The 20,215-nt window shown below is 34.8% G+C and overlaps 2 protein-coding genes across 2 annotated transcripts; one reads left to right on the top strand and one right to left on the bottom strand.

Moving 5' to 3' along the window:
• Positions 1 to 286: 286 nt before the first annotated feature.
• LOC101206712 (protein S-acyltransferase 11) lies at positions 287 to 4,293 on the bottom strand. Its single transcript, XM_004148545.3, has 4 exons — positions 3,836 to 4,293; positions 2,635 to 2,857; positions 2,117 to 2,415; positions 287 to 980 (listed from the first exon to the last, which is right to left on the bottom strand). The coding sequence occupies exons 1-4, from the start codon at positions 3,929 to 3,931 to the stop codon at positions 501 to 503; spliced, it is 1,098 nt and encodes a 365-aa protein (XP_004148593.1). The 5' UTR covers positions 3,932 to 4,293; the 3' UTR covers positions 287 to 500.
• A 3,202-nt stretch (positions 4,294 to 7,495) lies between these two features.
• On the top strand, positions 7,496 to 19,357 carry LOC101222905 (alanine--tRNA ligase). Its single transcript, XM_004148527.3, has 23 exons — positions 7,496 to 7,888; positions 8,075 to 8,313; positions 8,829 to 8,969; positions 9,250 to 9,396; positions 9,865 to 10,017; positions 10,612 to 10,741; positions 11,152 to 11,248; positions 11,404 to 11,524; positions 11,890 to 11,949; positions 12,678 to 12,728; positions 12,850 to 12,945; positions 13,154 to 13,255; positions 14,760 to 14,882; positions 15,438 to 15,581; positions 15,729 to 15,800; positions 15,894 to 15,969; positions 16,532 to 16,674; positions 16,764 to 16,872; positions 16,954 to 17,141; positions 17,753 to 17,842; positions 17,922 to 18,104; positions 18,410 to 18,589; positions 18,881 to 19,357. Exons 1-23 carry the CDS (start codon positions 7,516 to 7,518, stop codon positions 18,953 to 18,955), a joined length of 3,093 nt encoding a protein of 1,030 aa, XP_004148575.2. The 5' UTR covers positions 7,496 to 7,515; the 3' UTR covers positions 18,956 to 19,357.
• Positions 19,358 to 20,215: the final 858 nt, after the last annotated feature.

Here is a 20,215-nt window from a genome sequence, read left to right as displayed (position 1 = left end):
TTAAACCTCTAAAACTTATTGATTCAATGTAAATTTTCAATTAATATTTTCCATTCAACATTTGAGGAAATCTTAACTGTAAGCTTCAACATTCTTCCAACCTTATAATCCTTTTCCCAGATTATAAATTACAGTGATGATAGTAAAAATATCGAATTTGGAGAACAGTTTTCATTAGTTACGACCAATGAGGTATCTTTGGATAGCTACTATCTTCATTTTGACATTGACTCAACATTAAGAACCTACCATTGCTATGGTTTATAGGTTATAACTTCATAACTTGTATCATCACACCGAGGAATTCTCACTTCTATAATACTTTCAATAATTTCCTTCCATAAGCATTCCTCTATGGAATCAATTCAAATGCCTTTTTCTACCACAAGTTTTCGGCAACTATGAAAAAAGAGTCAGAAAGATATGCCCAAAAAATGCAACATGTGATCTTTATGATGATCAAACATGGGATGCAGTGATTACCATTACAAGAATTATGTTCACTTCTCGTGTCTTTTTTTTGACCTCCGAAAAATTGGCAAATGCCAATAGAAAGAAACTGATGGGCAACCAAAGAAGCGGAGAAGATTTCGGCAATCCTTCTCTCCATCATCACCCTGTGAGCTCAAGTGGCTCAAATAAGTTTTCCCCTCGTAAATATACCATAGTTGTTGGCATAGAAGTACGATCAATCCAATTTGAACTGAGAAACTTGAGATAAAGAGATAAATAAGGGTGAACCCTCTGATAGACAGTAGCGTTGTGGAGCTTAGAACAGCATGAATGATATCCTTTAAAAGATTCCAACCGAGCATGCTTCCAGAACCATTCAGATGCACGAACTCGTGGATTGATAACGGTGGCCACATATGCAGAACCGAGTATACAGCCATGATTGAAACATATATTGTACTCACAATAGCTGAAATGAGGAACAGAATGAAGTGTTTGTGATTTCCTGCACCAACACAATTCCCTATCTGCACCCCCAAAAGAATTATGATCAGAATGCTAGGAAAGCCTTGGTTATCAAGAAAAATCCATCCCATTATTGACAGGGACCTCTCCAGTGTTAAAATTAACAACATACGAATAAAATAAAGAAAGAACAAAGTAGATGTCAATCATGATAACTAGTTAATGGTCCAAAGGGTGACAGGCATTCTATTGAATTTGTTGGTAGGCATCATTAAAGGCATAGAGTAGAGAAAGCCAACTGTCTATAGTTAACATCTAGTTTCCCCCTCACTTGGTGAAATTGTTTTCTTCTTTTTCTAGTATCTGTTAGGCCTGACCTCTAGAGCAATCCATTGTTGTTCACTTAATGACAATCTTTCATACTAAATCAAATGCTGGCTGTATAAATGCAAATGTAACACCAAACAAGCAAGAGAATAACAAAGCTCCTGGCTGCAGTGATAACAATAATCAATGAAGGATCACCTGCCATATTAACAACCCTCTAGTCGTCTATCCTGCTTATGAAACTATAATTCCAATGAAAGCATATAAAATTGTTCAAGAAATTGATAAATTGTTACTTGGAATTAACCACTGTACTACAGGCAGTTCTCTATTTAGTTCTCTTTCATAAGATGGGATGTCTTTATATTTTCATTTTAGTCGAAAATGAAAAGGAGAATCCTTTCTTATTCCACCTTCTCCCTCAACCTCGCCTTTGCAGGGTAGGCAGCCACTGAACTTGGTGAAATTGCATCTTCTGTGATGACGTTGTTCAAAGAATCGAAGGTCTATTCGACTTTTAGTACTGCTAAACTAAATGCCTCTTTTGGTTTTCCAAAACAAAATGGTATTCCTTTTTCTTTTCCTGTTTTGTTGTTAATCTCTCCGGGCAAGTAGATACCTTCTCCCTGGGCTTCGGAGTTACTATTAAGCCTAGTTCATGTAACTGCAAGCTTCTTCTAATTATTTCTTTCTAAATCCCAAATGAAGAGATTCTATTTACACCTATGTTACAATTCAGATTGTACTGCATAAGAAATTTTGACATTTCATGTATCAGCAAGTTTCAAGCAGTGATCTATCTTGCACATTGCAGACTTAGAGTAAAAGAAATTGTTCCTTATTTGAGAAGATCTCTGGAAGAAGAACTTACAAATGGGCAATGGTGGTCCATGTCCAAAACACACATACCACAGGAGCGGCAATGGTGTGTTCTAGGTGACTTTGGCTTCAAGCAGTAGTGACAGAAGGTATAGTTTTCAAGGTCACCCTTCTCTACAGCTGGATAGCTGCCCCATAGGACATTTGGAGGTGCTCCAGGAGATCTAAATGCAGTGAGAGTGAATGAAGAAAGGGTGGATACAGCAAAAACCAAGGTCACAGTGGAGTGGAAAATTCCACAAAATTGATTAATTGAGAAAACAACAGGATATACGGCCCATACACCACCACCTGTACTTCAAAGAAAATGCATGGTAGATCAGATGACATGACATCTATAGATTACCAAATCAATTGCAAGCAAATGTAGCAGTACAAAGAAATATAAAAATTGTATACCACTAAGTATGGCTAAAATTGTTTTTCTACAAAATGTTACAAAGCAGAAAATGGAATCTATTTGGACAGACATTAATTGGTATATATAAAAAAGGAAGAGAAGCCACTTACATATCACAAAAAGTATGAATACAAGTAGGACACAAACAAAACCACGGTCACGTAACCACCTCCACTTTAAGGACTTGTCTTCCTGCTTCTGTGCACTTCGATTTGTTATGGCTCCACACCAACCACACTTGAAAACAGGTCCACCTGATGGAAGCAAGAGACGCAGCCCACAACCCCAACAAGTTGCTTCTCGATCCTCTGCCACTGAAGCTACGATATGCTCCTGCATATGCCAATATTATGAGAAAAAGGATAGGAAACTTTTAAATGTTGCCAACAAGGAGAACAGTCAAGAATTCCAAAAAACAAAACTTAATTGCTGGTCATCCAAAGAAAAACAAAGCAGAGCTTGTTGTACCACTAGCAAGGTTCCACTTCTTTAAATGAAACAAAAACTTCGTATTAATGTGAGAACACTCGAAAGAAAAATGAGGGGAAAAATAACAACCAACAGACCGTGGATGAGCATCAAACTGCCAAGAGAAGCCATTAAGGATATTTTGTAAATAGAAATTCTCCTTGCTGCTTGAGTTTTTATTTTCATCATTTTGACATGATTTATTTGTAAATTTGGTAACAAACATAGATAATCATTACTACTGAAATTTTATATAAAGCAGATAAGAATCCATCCGAATAAACCAAAAGGATTACTATGGCATTATCAAACACCACGCGACAACTAACACATCATTCTGGGATACCAATGATCTATCATAGTTCTGTGGAAATTGCTACGCTACCACAAGTTTATTTACTCATAATGTTTAAGAAACATTCTTATTGTTTAATCCCCGCAATTTTCACACAACTGAAATCTTGTTTAAGGTTTCCATTTATCTACTTATCAAAACAATCGGTGATCATGCTTGTATAATTTTTCACTGCTGGGTTAGTCCATCGTACTGTCAACTCTTCCAACTACATAAAAGGAATCCAGCGGTCACGACTCATATGAACAAGTTTTCCATTTTCTCAATGTTTACAAAAGAACTCCGACTCCAAATTCGAACATTAATCCCAAAATATCGAATATTTACGAAGCAAGCTGATCCCAAACGCAACTATATGCAACTGGGTAACGATCAAATGAAACCCAGATAGGAGAAAAAAAAACATCAAAATCAAAACCGAATTAAACCCACAAAAAAGCAAGCAAGCAAAAGTCCATAAACGAAATCAAGTATGAAAGAGAATTGACCTTAGGAAGGTCGACCTCAATCATCTGCTCGTGCTTTATTGTTGGAGCTGCCGTAACCATACCGAATAATCCAAAAAATTTAGAACCAAAATTCATCGCACAGCATCATGTTCTTCAACTGCAGGCAATCGAACAACCAAAATCTAAACTAGACCCACCAAGAATTTGATGGTCAGCGACGTTTGACCTACTCAACGGTTTGGTTCTTGCTTGGTTTTGAGGTCAATCAAATTGAATGGACGCAGAATTGGGAGCTCTGTATTGAGAAAGTATTGCGTAATTGTTACCTATAAAAATGAAAACTTGACAATACGTTTGAAAAGTGTTTTCCATTTGTTCTTTCATCTTTAGAAGCAAGTCTTTGTCGCCGGCAAAGCCAAAGAGATAATAAACAGTTTTGGTCTTTAGGTTCAAATTTCCTAACACCTATCAGGAAAAACCCTAAATTGTGGGTCTTCTCCATCTAAATCTATAAATAAATGTAAAAGACTATCCAAAATTAGAAGTACATATTGATGAGGTGTTGTTTTTTTCCGTTTTTTAAATTTTTCTTGACCTTTCGAGTTGGCTACAAACGAAACATACCTAAGTGGTAATTCACTTGTTATGCCCCGTAGTTTTATGTTTTCTTCTTTAATTTATCGTATTTGTATTTAGAAAATGAAACGTGGGATCAGAGATTTTAGCATCTAATCTCTTTAGTGCTTCCTTACATATTGTTTTAGGTTGATAAATGAGGTATTGATTTAAATAGTCATTCAATCAATTTGCAATTAATAGTCAATTTGATTGTAGATTAATCTATAAAATTTCACTGTATTGATATTATCTTTTAGAAAATAGTTTTCAATTTAGCTCGGTTGGATAACGACCCACGCGCACGTGATCACGTAAAATAATTGTTGGATAGATATCAACTTTTTAACGTGCTTTTCTAAATCATGATATCAACGTGTTTATTATTCCTTCTCTCTCTTTTCATGGCAATGGAATCAATGCCTCTTTATTTCCTTTACAAAATGATGCATTCTTTTTTATACCATTTTCCTTATTCATATTCTTCAACTTTATAGTTAAGGTTGAATTAGCCATAAAAAATGTTTATCTAAAAGAGTTGTTTTAACTATTTTATAATTGACTAAAATATTTATAAATATAACCAAATATTATTGGTAAAGGTATAAAGACACTAATATATTATTATCATTTATTACTAATAGACGTGGATAGATACTAATAAATGTATTAGTGTATCCTACGAAATTCTTTTATATTTGTAAATATTTTTCACTCGTTTTATCATTTAAAATAGTTTTTATTAAAAAAAATTACTTATTAATTTAAAGTGTATAATTTTTTTTTTTTTGTAAAAGAAGTATAATAAGATAGTACTCATTGAAATTGGCTAAACGAATTAAACCGATGAACAACCGGAACGGATATCATAAAATTATAATATTAAAATAAATAAATCAAATAAATTATAAAAACTCAAAATTTCAAATTTCAACGTGCGTCTTATAAATCCACAAGGCAATTTGACAATGATTAAATAGATTACATGACCACTAAAAATGGATATCTTTAAGACATTGGCATAGGAGTTGGATGATAGGAAGACTAACATGTCTTTATGAAAAACTGAGATTCATGATATAACAAATAAAGATGCATTACGTCTTGGCATAATAGATAATGAGCATCTATTTTAATAATACTTATAGTATAACAAATAAAATAGGCGATAAAATACTGAGATTCACCACAATAGAATTCATTACTCAATGTTATATGAGCAATTGATGTAGTAATAATTGATAATTGATAATTGATGAAAATTAAAATATGCCACATTACCATACCAACCATGAAAACAAAAAATGAAAACCAAAATCATACATGGACCATGAAAAATAATTTAAATTTATAAGACACATTAAAGGTAATATTTAATGTCAATATATATTGAATTCTTAAGCAAATCATTTGTACAAATGTTGTTAATGCACATGTTTAATCTTCTAATGCATCTTGTCGTTGTTAGTATAATCATACCTATTGCACAACTAGAAAGCTCCCAACTCTTAAGCTACATTGTTCAAAACCTACCCAACTTGTGAAATTGTATTAGTTGTTTATTTACAAGTAAACAAATTCAACTACTATTTTGATGACATTTTTCTATGCAAAAAGAGTCTTCATTGTTATCACCATTATTGTGACACTTATGCAAATGATAATGTATAAGTAGACACAACAAAAAGCAGGTAAACATGACAAATTAAAGAATATATTGCTTTTCTTTTTTCTTTTAACTTTTTTTTTATCACATTCCAAAGTCGTAAAATAAAGAGGACATAAAATACAACTGATAAAAATTTGATAAGTTTTAACTAGCATAAATAACCAAATTAATGTCAAGCTGATAGTCACCTTTCACATTTTCCAAATATAAAATCTTCCAGGGTTCTTACAAATTAGTTAACTTTACTCTATGCTAGAGTTATGTCTAATCAATACCATCTTACCAATTATTAATGAACTTAAGACTTACTAAAGTTATCGATTGCGTTAAAGTTAGGTTTGACTTATCTATCAAACTTAAATGATTACAGTCATTGACACTCAAACTACTTGAGATATGTAGAAATTAATTTTGTTTACCAATTCCATATGATGGAACACAAAACATATTGAAATTAACCACTCATTTTTTTGTTAGTGTCAACATAAATACACGACCAAAACAACAAGATTTTAGGGAAGTTTGAGAAATGGAGTGAGAAAGTTTGAAAGGTGGGCAAATTTAGTATCTATAAATATCCTTTTGTTAGTCGATCTAATAGACAAACCAAGTCGAACCAAAGGAAAGTATGGTTTTGGTGTTGTTTTTGGATATAACACCAAACCAAACCAAGCATCTGTTTGTGTTTCAAAACTGAATCAAACCAAATAAAAAATTCATCAAATTTGGTTTTTTTTTGTTCAATTTTGTAAACCCGTTTGTGACCTTGGTCTTGTTATTTTGAAATAAGATCCATTATGTGGTTGCCATCAAACTTCTTGTTTGTTCAAACCTATGTTTTTTTAAAAAATGTATCTGTATACTGTTTCATGAGCAATTGTAGGGTGCGCATACATCTACCTCTTTTCATCTCATAAAAAAGTTCTAAATATTTAATGAAAGATGTAAGAAGATCGATTGTAACTATGAAGGAACAAAATAGTGAAATATATATATATAGATATAGCAATATAAGCACTTAATTACTTTTCTTGTTCCATTCCTTTACCAATAAAAATAAATGAATATATGGTTAAAATTCTATTTTTGTTCGTAAACTTTGTACATTGTTTTATTTTAGTCCCTAAACCTTTGAAAATGTATGTTTTGTACATTGTTTTGAAAAATAGCTCACCTTGATCTCTATTGTTAGAATTACGTTAACTATTTGAATGATTAGACTCTATATTTTTCCTTTCATAAATCTTGGACGTGAACTCAAAAACATTACCGAGTCAAATAAATACATATTAAAAACAAAATATTCTTAAACTTGGGAACCAAGCATGAGAAAAAGTTGGGAGAGATATATAGTTTTAAATGAAATAAAATGTGTTAGGGCAAGAGGGATATATATAATGGGAATTAAAGGCATGATATTTAAAATCCCAATTGAATGAGAGGAGGATTTTCCAGGGTCAAGGGGGAGCAATTGATCGTTACATTTCTTACCTCTACTCTTACTTCCCCGCCGCCGCTATCCATTCCCTCTCACACCGCTCATCGCTCATCTGGGCTTCAGTCTTTCTTCAATTCCTCACTCTCCCGTTGCTATTCTTCATCACCTGCATCGCCTCACCCATCAATTCCTCCATTTCCGTCGTCTTCTCTGTCACCAATGCCAGGGGCCGGTTCTCAAGGAGTGGAATGGCCGGCCGACCGTATAAGGGACACCTTTTTTCGCTTTTTTGAGGAGAAGAATCATGTTTACTGGAATTCTAGCCCCGTTGTGCCCGTTAACGATCCCACCCTTCTCTTTGCTAATGCAGGTTTGTCTTTATTCTTCGGTTCATTATCTTTCTTGCGTATTCTGTGGTTCTGGATTGAGAGAGTGGAAGAATTCAGTTTATGGGGTTGTGGAATTTGGTGGGGTTTAATGGGTTTTACGAAAATTCTTTATTGAATGCATACATGAATTCATTGTTGTGCTTGAGATAGATGGGTTTCTCTCGTAGGTATGAATCAGTTCAAGCCCATTTTTTTGGGTACTGTTGATCCTAACACGTCTTTGAGCAAGCTCACCCGAGCTTGTAATACTCAGAAATGTATTCGTGCTGGTGGGAAACACAATGATCTTGATGATGTTGGAAAGGACACTTATCACCATACTTTCTTTGAGATGCTTGGCAATTGGTCATTTGGGGATTACTTTAAGAAGGAAGCCATCACATGGGCCTGGGAACTTCTTACTCAGGTTAGTTGACTTTTACACCCGAAATTATTTTTTCTTTCTTTCTGAAATTGTGTAATGTTGAGAGTGATTATTATAGCGTTATAGTTTACGACTCATAACTTACAATTCTACTTCTTGTATCGCCTTCCCACTAACATGTAGTTTGACGCAGTCCATTGGTCCTTTTGTTTTGCTACTTTTCAGCTTGGAAACAACCCTTCTGCTTATTACACGTGCTAGCTACTGTAATGTAGAAATCATTTTATGTCTTGTACAATACAGTTCATCAGTCTTTTTGTTTGTAACAAATGTTTCTGGGATAGGGAATGCGTGTAATGAAGCTTAAGGATATAGATAAGAAAGAAAGGATCACCAGCTTTGCAGTTGAATCTTATGTAATGTGAAATTATTTAAAGCTCCTAAATCATCCGCAATACAATGATTGAGGAAATTGCATTACTCTGTATTTGTGGTATGACTGAATTAATATCAGTTGATTGTCTTTTCTCATAATACTTGTGCTTGTGAACTGACAGGTTTATAAGCTTCCCAAAGATCGAATTTATGCCACCTACTTCGGTGGTGATGAGAAAGCTGGTCTTGCACCTGATACTGAGGCTAGAGACATGTGGCTGAATTTTTTACCCGCTGAACGTGTCTTACCTTTTGGCTGCAAAGTAAGATTACCTAACAACTTCTCTTTGTTTTTTGGCCTTGCAAGCTACAACTACAAATGTCTTGTTATCTATCTGAAATCTGATGCCGGTATAAAAAAAATGTTAAACCTCTCATTTCTTTATGCTGCAGAAGCATCAATTATCAAAGAAAACAAAAATTAGTGAACAATTGTGTTAATCTCTGTCTGTGTGTTTGTGTGAGTGGGTGTATGTGTGTGTGTGTTCAATTCATGTCAGCTCTTGGAACTTTTGTCTAATTTTATTCTTTGATTTTGAGCAGGACAATTTCTGGGAGATGGGTGATACTGGCCCTTGTGGACCTTGCACTGAGATACATTATGACAGGCTTGGTGGTCGTGATGCTGCACAATTGGTTAATAATGATGACCCTACATGCATTGAGATATGGAACCTTGTTTTTATTCAGGTAGCCTTCTTGTCCCCCTGCTCTTTTCCTCCTCTATTTCACTGTTTCTGACTTGTCAACGAAAATTTCTTTATATATTCTTTTTACCCTTGTAATAATGGGATAGTATCTTTACTATTTTTCTCGTAGCTTCCAAGATGTAGGTTCTATTATGGTTGGACTGTCTATGTTTATAATAAACGTTCAAGTTTCTTGTTACATTGCATCCTTCTTCTTCTTTAATATAAGCTACATCTTTCATCTATCAAAGTAATAAATGTGGTTGATGAGATAATGTTTGCTTTAATTTAATTTTTTGGCCCTACATTCTTGTCATGTAATTGATGTATGCATATCAAAGCAGTGGATTTTCTGGTTCTTCTGTCTCTTTTGATGGGTTTAGGTTGTTTTCCTTGGTTATTGTTAATATTATTTGGCTGTAAGAACAACTTCTTTGGTTATTAACGATTCAATTTATCATTGCTGCAGTTTAACAGGGAAAATGATGGCTCCCTGAAACCTCTACCTGCCAAGCATGTTGATACTGGTCTGGGATTTGAAAGGTTGACTTCGGTGCTTCAGAACAAGATGAGTAATTATGATACTGACGTGTTCATGCCTATCTTTGATGCAATCCAAAAGGCAAGATCAGGATTTTTCTTGTCAAATATGCTTATTTTGTAATTTGCATAGGCGATGGGATATAATTTAGTTTAGGGTTTCGGCCCCATGTAGTTTAGTGTTTTCAAGTTCCTATCATAGATAATGCTTAATATAAATTTGTGAAAGAGGGCTGAGGAAGAGAAGCCAAGTTCCAAGCCAAGGAGATTACAGAACGGTCTTCACAGTGGCAATAAGAGAAGATTATAAGACTCAAAGGGTGTGTGGAATTGGCAATTACACCAACAGAGAGTCACAAACAAAAATTATTCCCCAAATATAATAAATAAAATGACTTGCTCACATTGTTGAGTTGTTCCTTTCTGATGAAATGAAATAGTTAAGTCTGCCAAATCACAATTACCAAATTTTTTTTCCTATGAAAAGTTTCTGATTACTTTCCAACTTCTCAAGGACTGTAGTAACATTTAGCCACAAAAGATGTGTCTCACATGCCACATCTTTGATTCAATTGCATGAAGAAAAATAACCATCTAGATCACTCTATTCAGTCAAAATATAAAACTCTTCTATGGTATTTTCAGTTTTTTAATAAAATATTTTTTTGTAATGTAGGCAACTGGAGCTCGGCCCTATAGTGGAAAAGTTGGGCCAGATGATGTGGACAACATGGACATGGCTTACAGGGTTGTTGCTGATCATATTAGAACTCTTTCATTTGCTATTGCTGATGGGTCTTGTCCAGGTAAGTTCCATTGAAAACAGGAGATGCCTGAGTCGAAACCATTTTGTGTTCTGCCACTTTTAGTTAATGGATATGTCCTGTCTTTTCTCTCTCTGTCTCTCTCTTTTGGAACTCCCACAAGAATATATATCTGCAATCATTGTAACAAGAGTGACTTTTGTTCTTTCTTCTTCAATAGCATGGAAAGGATGTGGATAGAATATAAGAAAGTAAATTATGCTTATTAATTGCACAATTAATGATTAACAATATGGTGATAGTTACTTCTCTTATCATTGTTAAATATTGATATTTGGACTTATTAAGTCTTTCATATTTTGTCATGTTTGGTTTTGTCATCCACCTTCACTCTTTGAACATTTGAAGCTTCAAAAAATAGTTTTTCGTGCTCTTAAAAAATTCATTGATAGGTAATGAGGGGCGTGAGTATGTTTTGAGACGTATTCTTCGTCGAGCAGTTCGATATGGAAGTGAAGTTTTAAAAGCCCAAGAAGGATTTTTCAATGGGTAAGGGTTTTTGACATGAAGAGTTAGGCTGATTTTCACACTACTCTTCCCTTGTTACTTCTTTTCAGTGTTATAAAATCATAATATAACTATAAATTGTGTGTTTTAATATTTTCTAATATGGTTTCTTTCCGTTGATGATGATGGTGATCCAGACTTGTGAGTATTGTGGTGAAAGTGATGGGTGATGTCTTCCCAGAGCTAAAACAACATGAAGTGCGAATTAGGGAGATAATTGCAGAGGAGGAAGCATCTTTTGGGAAAACTTTACTGAAGGTACTTCTTTCCTGAGGGGTTTGAGAATTTTGTGATACATGTTAACGTCTGAGGTTGGTAAGCTAAAAGTTTAAGTACGAAAATACCTTTGGTATCTCTCTTAAGACTTGGCATGGGAATGCATGGTCAGGAATGGGCCAAATCTGTCCAAGGTTAAGAAGAATAAACTTGAAATTTTCTTCAGCAAATGGGTCAACAAAATTAAAAAATTACAAGAACGCTTGTGCCTTTGTTAAAGTTGTATACCCTAGGGATAGTGGCTTGGGCGCATCTTACTTATTTTGACTATTTATTTCTTTGTGGAGGCTTATTTAATATTATATGCTTTGTTATAGAGCCTCAACAGGTTGCTTATTTTATGCCAGGGAATTGAGAAATTTAAGAAGGCTGCTCAGGATGTACAAGGAAAGATATTGAGTGGGCAGGTCAGTTTTTTTAATCATTTGTCTTAATGATTATATCTCTTTGTCCGTTTCTTGTTATATAGTTTATGTGTAGGAGGTTTCAATTATTCAAGAATCTACTAATAAAATTAGTCAAGGATCTACTTAAGACTTTTATATCAAAGGTACGATCATTGTCTTAATGTGCCTTTGTTAAGGTTCAAGCATCACAATTCGGGAATCTGGATCACAATTTTATAGCTCTAACATACCCATTTGGAAAGTTTGAAACGAACTTGCATAAACTATTGAAAGGAAGGGTTTTGTTTTTTGGTCAAATGATAATTAATAAGCTTATGTTGGATTTGAGGGGTTGGGGATGTGGAGGGGGATACATTGTGAGATGTGTTTTAAAGCTAGAATAAAATTGGAGTCGTAGCGCTAACATTTAATTTCAGCATGCTTTCTTTTCTCTCAAAGGTTCATCTCTCCACTTGTATTTGCATATGTTTTCTGTCCAAGAAAGTAAATGCTTGAGGTTTTTTGAAAATACATCATGTTTCCTTTTCCTCTCAATGAAAAAAAATGGGACTTGTTTCCTGAAAAGGTAAAATAGAGGTCTGCTGAAGGCTGTTTCTGTGTTCTGGAGAGACCTTAATGCTTGAATAAAATTTTAATTAAGATACGTACAATCAGAAGATAAAGAAACCATATGTTCAAGAAATGTCAATATGTGGTTATTTCATCCTATTTCATTCTTTACAATGTAGGATGCTTTTATCTTGTGGGATACCTATGGATTTCCATTAGATTTGACTCAGGTACCTGCTCTCTCTCTCTCACACACACACGCGTGCGATCACACACGTCCACACCCACACCCTCCTACACACATTTGCTGCTTGCATGCATATGGTGTTACTAATAACATTTTCATGATAGTTGATGGCGGAAGAGAGGGGCCTGCTAGTTGATACTCAGGGTTTTAACAATGCTATGGATGAGGCGAGGGAAAGATCAAGAAGTGCTCAAAATAAGGTGAGTTCTTTTTGCTAGAGTACACTCACATTCTATTGTTATGTTTTACAGCCTGTTGTTCTACCTTATGTGGACCTACACGAGGAAAAATTGTGGATGGCTGATGCTTTCATATACAAAACAATCCAAAAGACTATGAATGTCAATGAATAATTTAGTTGACTGGAGAAAACATTTCATTAGTTTCTTTTGTTTATTTCTCTTCCAGCAAGCAGGTGGTACAATTGCCATGGATGCTGATGCTACAGCAGCATTGCGCAAAAAGGCAATTGCTTCAACCGATGACAAATTCAAATTTATTTGGTTCAAGGTTTGTGAATCTATTTTTGTCAGCAAGTATGCCTATATACCAATCAGTGGGATTGTAGTTCAATTTAGGTGGTTAATGGCCCACAATGGATTTCTTGCAATATCATATTCAATGTCTTCTGTGCAACTTAAAAAGTCCTTTGGTGGCCTTCATTATTTTTTTGTTCTAGGTGTCTCCCTCTTTTAGTTGACATTCTAGAATGATCCTAAGTGGCATGGTCTTTCTTCTCTTTTATTTTCTGTTTGATTTTCATCCTTTCTTTCTAGTGATCATTTTTGCTTTCATGGTTGTCTAAGGGGAGGAAAAAAAAAACCATTACCGCTGTCTGGAATCAGATGCCTGTTTCTCTTCGACTTCGTTCTCAGTGGTCGTGTCTTTGTCGTTTTTTTAAAACAGAAACGGATTTATTTATTAACAGATAAAAAGAGGCACGAATTCAAAGTATGAGAGGGTTATACAAGAGCTATAAAAAATACTAGGGATCAGCATTATGCTTGGTAGCATTATTCGTTACCATGTTTTGTTTGATGCTTTTTCCACTTGACTTTTTGAATAATTTTGCACCTAACTTGTGTATTTGTTTGGTTGAGGAGATGATTTGAACTCTGACTTTCTGGTGGAGGTAATTTCTTAGATAGAGAGAGTAGTCTTTGGTCATTTTTGTGGAACATTTAGTTCAATGGAATCAAGAGAATTTTTTCTGATAGATGTGCTCAGAGGTGGATTTTGGAATGTGGACACTTTAATGCTTTCCGGCCAGACATTTATGTCTATGTTGCGCCACATATATTCTACTAGGCTCAATCACTCTCAATTGGATTGCCTACTTGTAACTTTTGAAACTGGAAAACTGGGACACTATTTTCTCGGTGTTTCTACTACTTTGTTGCCTATGTGGGTATTTTCGGGTCATTTTAGTATGCTTCTCTTGGTTGTTTTTATTTAACTTTTGTTAATGGAAGTTTACTTTCCTATTGACATGTAATACACTTATGTCTAACACAGGCATATGCATTTTTGGAACATGCTGTTAAATTTGATAGTATGCGGTTCCATCTCAAAACCAATTGACAATGTGAGGAGTAACCCATCTATATTATATGGAGTATGAGTCCATCAAGATGGTGCCTTTTTGGGTTCACCTATTTTGGACCGAATACCCGTTTGGGGTTACTGGGCTCTGATACCATATTGAAAGGAGAGACAAAGAGCACACACCAATTTACGTGAAAACCTGAGTACCAAAAGAAAAACCATAATTGTTTTTTGTTATTATTTTCTAATGAATAATACGATAGATACAAGAGAGAATAAATAGAGTATACAATGGAATAAAAAAGGAAAAGATTTAGAAAATAAGGAAAACATTCTCATAATCTTTCCATAAATATTCTAGGATTCTAACAAGGAAAATACTAGAAAAAAGGAAAGGATTCCAACACATGAAATTCTGGTTGTTTGACTGCTCTACGTATTGTTCAATCCTCCTATCTTTGTATTCCAGGACCATGAAAGTGTGGTGAAAGCTATTTACACTGGTTATGAATTTTTGGAAAGTGTAGCTGCTGGTAATGAAGTTGGTTTAGTTCTGGAGTCTACAAGTTTTTATGCCGAGCAAGGTGGTCAGGTATTTTCAGTTCCCGGACACCCTATTATACGATTGCTTGATAAGAAAGGGCTTCATTACCCCCTCGGGGACATCTGATAAGAAAGGGCTTCATTGACCTTTTGGCAGATATTTTGTTGTGCATGTTGAAAATAGTAGTAGCCTTTGAATTTACTACTGAAGGGTAATGTACGTTAGATTGTTTGAGCAACATACCACTATTAATTTACTGGTCTGTTTTTCCTTTTGTTTAGTACTTCAATTGTTTATATTTTTATTTGAACTACAACAAATTTCCTTTCAAAAAAGTTTGGACTTCAACAAATGAGCTTTGGGGGAAAAGCTTGCTCATGGGATCTTCCCATTTGTTAGAAGTCACATTTTTCCTAGTTTGAGTGATCTTATGAATTATAATTGGAAGAAACAATGCAGTGAGAGGATTTAATCAAACTAGGATTTGAAAATTATTGTATTGATAATATTGCTTGCTGCGTCTTCTGCTTTTATGCAACTCTTTCCCTTGTTGTCTTTTATCAATAATGTTTATTTCCTTTATGATGTTGATTTTGGCATTAGATTTTTGACACTGGAATAGTTGAAGGTTCCTTTGGCTCATTTCAAGTATGTAATGTTCAAATATTTGGAGGTTTCATTGTACATATTGGCTCATTTAATGGTGGGAGCAGCAGAATTTCTCTGGGTGACAAAGTTATTTGTAAGGTAAACTGAAAAATATGCTGTCATGTATATTTAATTGAAAATCCTTTTGTTATTCAGTGGATGTGGGAAGCATTCTTTGTCTTGTTCATGAAATAATTATTTATTTATCTTTTTTGCTATTTTTCATGAGTCCATTGATGCATGCAGGTTGACTATGAGCGACGTAAGCTCACTGCTCCAAACCATACTTGTACGCATATGTTGAATTTTGCTCTTAGGGTATGTTTGAATTCTGACCTTAATGTAACCAGTTATTATTAGAACTGATATTTCTTTGTTCTAAAAAAGCTGATTTGAATAATAATTGTACAGGAAATTCTTGGAAACCATGTTGACCAGAAGGGGTCAATCGTTCTTCCTGAAAAACTGCGATTTGATTTTTCTCATGGTTCGATTTATTATTAGCTGTTATTTACTTTGTCTGCCATTTCAGAGCAAAATGTCTTCTTCCTTTTTCTTTTATAAAAGAACAACACAATAATGAACACAAATCACTTAGAGGGACAGGCAACCTCCTCCCATGGAGGTTCCTAGGAAACCTCTTATCTTGCCAAGGAATTTTTCAAGTGTGACGATAAATTTTTTTAGGAAGTGTAGACCATCAAGGGACAAATGGTTTGTTCTCTCCATAATTGTGTATTGAATCCAATTTTAAATTGTACTTGTGTTAGTAGACATATATCCATAGTCCTCTTGTAGGTTGCCATTCCCCATTTAGGAGAACGAGAGGAAAAATGGTAGGGTCAATGGAATTTCTTTACCATTTCCTCCACCTTGGTCTATAGCCCATGTTCTACAAAACCACATCGAGAGAGTTATTTTCATCTAAATCAAAAGCTGCATTATAGTTTTTCATATTGGTTAAGTTTATTCTTCTTACGAGAGGAGGCTTTGGTCACTTTCGATTGTGTATTTGAAATTTTGATTGCTCAACTGTTTCTGAAATATAGGCAAGCCAGTCGACCCTGATGATTTGAGAAAAATAGAATCAATTGTCAACAAACAAATAGAAGATGAACTGGACGTAAATGCTCAGGAGGTAACTCTTGCTGAAGCAAAGCGTATTAATGGGTTACGAGCTGTCTTTGGAGAAGTAAGATGCACTGTCTTTCTTTATGTCTGAAAATTTTTATGTTATTTATGAGAAGCATGATCTCCAATATCTCCCTGTTTATGACGCAGGTTTATCCAGACCCAGTTAGAGTTGTTGCTATCGGGAAAAATGTCGATGAACTCCTTGCTGATCCAGATAATGAAAACTGGTTATCCATTTCTTCCGAGCTATGTGGAGGTTAGTGTGTTCTTGTCGTGGCCTTCACTTTTTGCAGCCTGGTCCAAGGTGACCTCAAATAAAGCCAATGAATTATTGCAGGGACTCATATATCAAATACACGGGAAGCAAAGGCATTTGCCCTTCTATCTGAAGAAGGAATTGCTAAGGGAATTCGAAGAATTACTGCTGTTACCACTGATTCCGCCTTTAAGGCAATTGAGCAGGCTCAATCACTTGAGCAGGAAGTTGATGCCGCTTTTAACATAGATGGTAACTTGCTGGAAAAGGTCTCTTTCTCTATCTCTCACGTAAATACTGACAGTGGCTGATAGGTTTCTCTCTTGCTCTGATAAGCTGAATGTTAAAAGTTTTGCATTTGCTGTTATGTTGGTTTGTTGTATTCCGTTCTACTTGTCCAATCCTCTTGTAGGAAAAGAAACTCAAATAAGAAAAAGATGTATGAGATCACAGTTGAAAGAATGCTGAGTTATCCTCAAAAGAAGAGCCGAATAATGGAAAAGAGAACCTCATATAGAATGGGCCGTAGGAAAGGAAGAAAGGCTAGAAAAGTAGTAATTTTTTCACCTAAGTCTGAATAACGTGACTGTTTAAAAGGTCATCAATCTGGAAAAAAATCTTGTTTCAATCATACTGAGAAACTTAAAATAGTTCAATCACTGAATTTCAGATGGTTTATCGATGTCTGTCTCTTTGGGGCCTATTGCTAAATTGGAAGTACCAAGTCTGATCCACTATAAATATCAACTGGGATAAAAGGAATAAAAATTATCTTGCTGAATGATTACATTGAATGTGGCTCTAAAATAAAATGATTTATGCCACATTGAAACAGTTCAATTAAGTCAGTTCCTGCCCACTTTTATGTTCTATCCTGCAGATGGTTGCTTCATTCAAAAACCGTGTGGACTCCGCACCAATTCCTGCTGCCAGAAAAGCACAAATTAGAACAAAGATTGTCTTGCTTCAGGTACTTCTTGCAGATAATTGTGCATTGATTACCCACTTAACCGGTGTAATTATCCCCTGAAAATTGCTGTTTCATACAGAACGAAGTGAGGAAGGCTCAAAAGAAGCTAGCTGAAGAAAATATGCAGAAGGCTGTCAAAATTGCTGTTGAAACAGCTGAAATGGCTTCTTCAGAAGGCAAGCCTTTCTGTATATCCCACGTTGATGTTGGTTTGGATGCAGCTGCCGTTCGTGAAGCAGTTGTTAGAGTTATGGAGCAAAAGGTAATTTCTTGTGCTTAGAGCTAGTAAAAACCATTTTGATGATTGGACCTACTTTTCTTGTTCTGATGTGCTTTTTCGGGTACAGTGTGATTCATTAGTAATAGAACGGTACAGGTGTGATAGATAGTAGTTGTGGCACGATTTCTCTCCCAATTTTCTTGCTTTCCCTTGGCGTGATGGTTTTCATCACTCTGCTATCGGTTTTTGAAGAAAAATAGTCAATTTTAGTAACATTGGTGATAGATCAATAGTAAATATCTTCTCGTTAGAATGTGAGCATTTTATTTTATTTTTGTGATCAACAGGGCATATCCACGATGGTTTTCAGCACCGATGAAACCACAAAGAAGGCTGTGGTTTGTGCTGGGGTTCCTCCAAAAGGGAATCAAGGTAAACAATTAGAGGTATCAGAATGGTTGACAACAGCTTTGCAGCCTTTGAAAGGAAGATGTGGGAAGGGGAAAGGTGGTCTCGCTACAGGCCAGGTAACTTCAGTTTACCTGCTTGTGACTTTTTTTTTCTTTGACCCTCCGAATCTCATAGACAATGGTGACTTGTGCTCTATTCTGATGGGTGAGATTAATTTATTTGCATCATGAATGAGACAAGTACTTTTGACACCCTTAACGAATTGCATCATAAATGAGATCAGATTCAGAATCCTGGACTTTTTTGGTGGAACTAAGACTTTCTTGGAATGGGAAAGACTAAAGTTTCGTTTCAATCTTTTAACTTCTATAACATATTCATCTTCCAAATTGCTTTGTACTTTTCAGGGAACTGATGCATCTCAAATAAAGGAGGCAATGGACCTTGCTACATCTTTTGCATCATTGAAATTGAACCAATGAAAGTTATTAGATTAATGAAGTCTGGCTTGGAGGAGTGCTGGTATTCTATTCAGCAATTTGTTGGGCTAACCTTATGGAAAACCACATATCCCAAGTTGAAGAATCAACTTTCAGAATATTTGCACGAGCTATGCCTTCCACAATTGATCATAGGTTATTTTTTACTCGTTAGTCTTTTTTTTTGGGGGGTAGGGGTTTTCCCTTACCCCCTTATTTGTCTCTTTACTCACACATATACTGGTTGGATGTCCAAAGGAATCAATGTGATTCATACTATAATTTGAAGTACTGGAAGTTGTAAAGCATTGTCATTAGACTCGTTACTAAATGCCATAATGGCAGTGTAAAACTTCTCTTTTAAAAAAGTTAATATTACCGTTTTCTGTTCGTGTGCTATAAAAAGTTGTTTGTACGGAAAAGGGGGATATCAAAGCTTGCCACCTTAATAGAATTGTTAAAACGTCGTCTAAGCGTACTACAATGGCCGTATCGAACGATTCTTGCCATAAGGCTACGTACACATTTTGTAGAAATGTTTCCCTGTTCGATTAGTTAATTCACTTAAAGATTTGGAATGATTTCTTGTTAAATAATAAAATACATTTTCTTGTCGGACTCGAACTACGTACACATTTTGTAGGAATGTTTCCTTGTTCGATTAGTTAATTCCTTGAAAGGTTTGGAATGATTTCTTGTTAGATAACAAACTAAATTTATGTCCTTGAAAGGTTTGGAATGATTTCTTGTTAGATAACAAACTAAATTTATGTGTTAGAAACTTATCGATGCAAAAAAAAGAATGGATAAAAGTGACACTTTTAATTCTTGTTTCTAAAAGTAGCACATTTTTTAAAACTATTTTTTCGGTCATTCTCGTTTTGCATTTTACGAGTTCTAAAAAATGTTCTACTTTTGAAAATGAAAATTGTGTGTTATTTTTGTCAAATTCTCATATGATACTCTCATTAGATGGAAAGATGATTTGAACAATAAATATCACCTGCTAAACTCAACTGTAACATGCTCATATTTGAGCAAGGCCATTAAACATGAGCAACTTGAGTGTATTTTCATCCTTAGCCTTAGTTTAATACAAAAGAATGTTCAAGATAAACAACACTACATTTACTCTCTGTATCAACTTCAAGGGATAGCTTAAGTTGAGTCAGTCTGATCACTACACTTCTCTGTACATTCATTTACTTTGCAAAAATCACAATATAAAAGTTATGGGTAATAAAATTAATTCAATGTGAACGG

Source organism: Cucumis sativus, chromosome 3, assembly GCF_000004075.3.
Source record: "Cucumis sativus cultivar 9930 chromosome 3, Cucumber_9930_V3, whole genome shotgun sequence".
NCBI lineage: Eukaryota > Viridiplantae > Streptophyta > Magnoliopsida > Cucurbitales > Cucurbitaceae > Cucumis > Cucumis sativus.
This window is presented reverse-complemented; position numbering and strand designations above follow the sequence as displayed.

Excerpts from the sequence above, each read along its gene's own strand:
- LOC101206712 (XM_004148545.3), bottom strand. The coding sequence starts at position 3,931 with ATGAATTTTGGTTCTAAATTTTTTGGATTATTCGGTATGGTTACGGCA. Across the intron at positions 2,858-3,835 it reads TTGAGGTCGACCTTCCTAAG|GAGCATATCGTAGCTTCAGT; the intron begins GTCAATTCTCTT and ends TGGCATATGCAG. Across the intron at positions 2,416-2,634 it reads ATTCATACTTTTTGTGATAT|GTGGTGGTGTATGGGCCGTA; the intron begins GTAAGTGGCTTC and ends TTTGAAGTACAG.
- LOC101222905 (XM_004148527.3), top strand. The coding sequence starts at position 7,516 with ATGAGAGGAGGATTTTCCAGGGTCAAGGGGGAGCAATTGATCGTTACA. Across the intron at positions 8,970-9,249 it reads TCTTACCTTTTGGCTGCAAA|GACAATTTCTGGGAGATGGG; the intron begins GTAAGATTACCT and ends GATTTTGAGCAG. Across the intron at positions 15,582-15,728 it reads GTGACAAAGTTATTTGTAAG|GTTGACTATGAGCGACGTAA; the intron begins GTAAACTGAAAA and ends TGATGCATGCAG.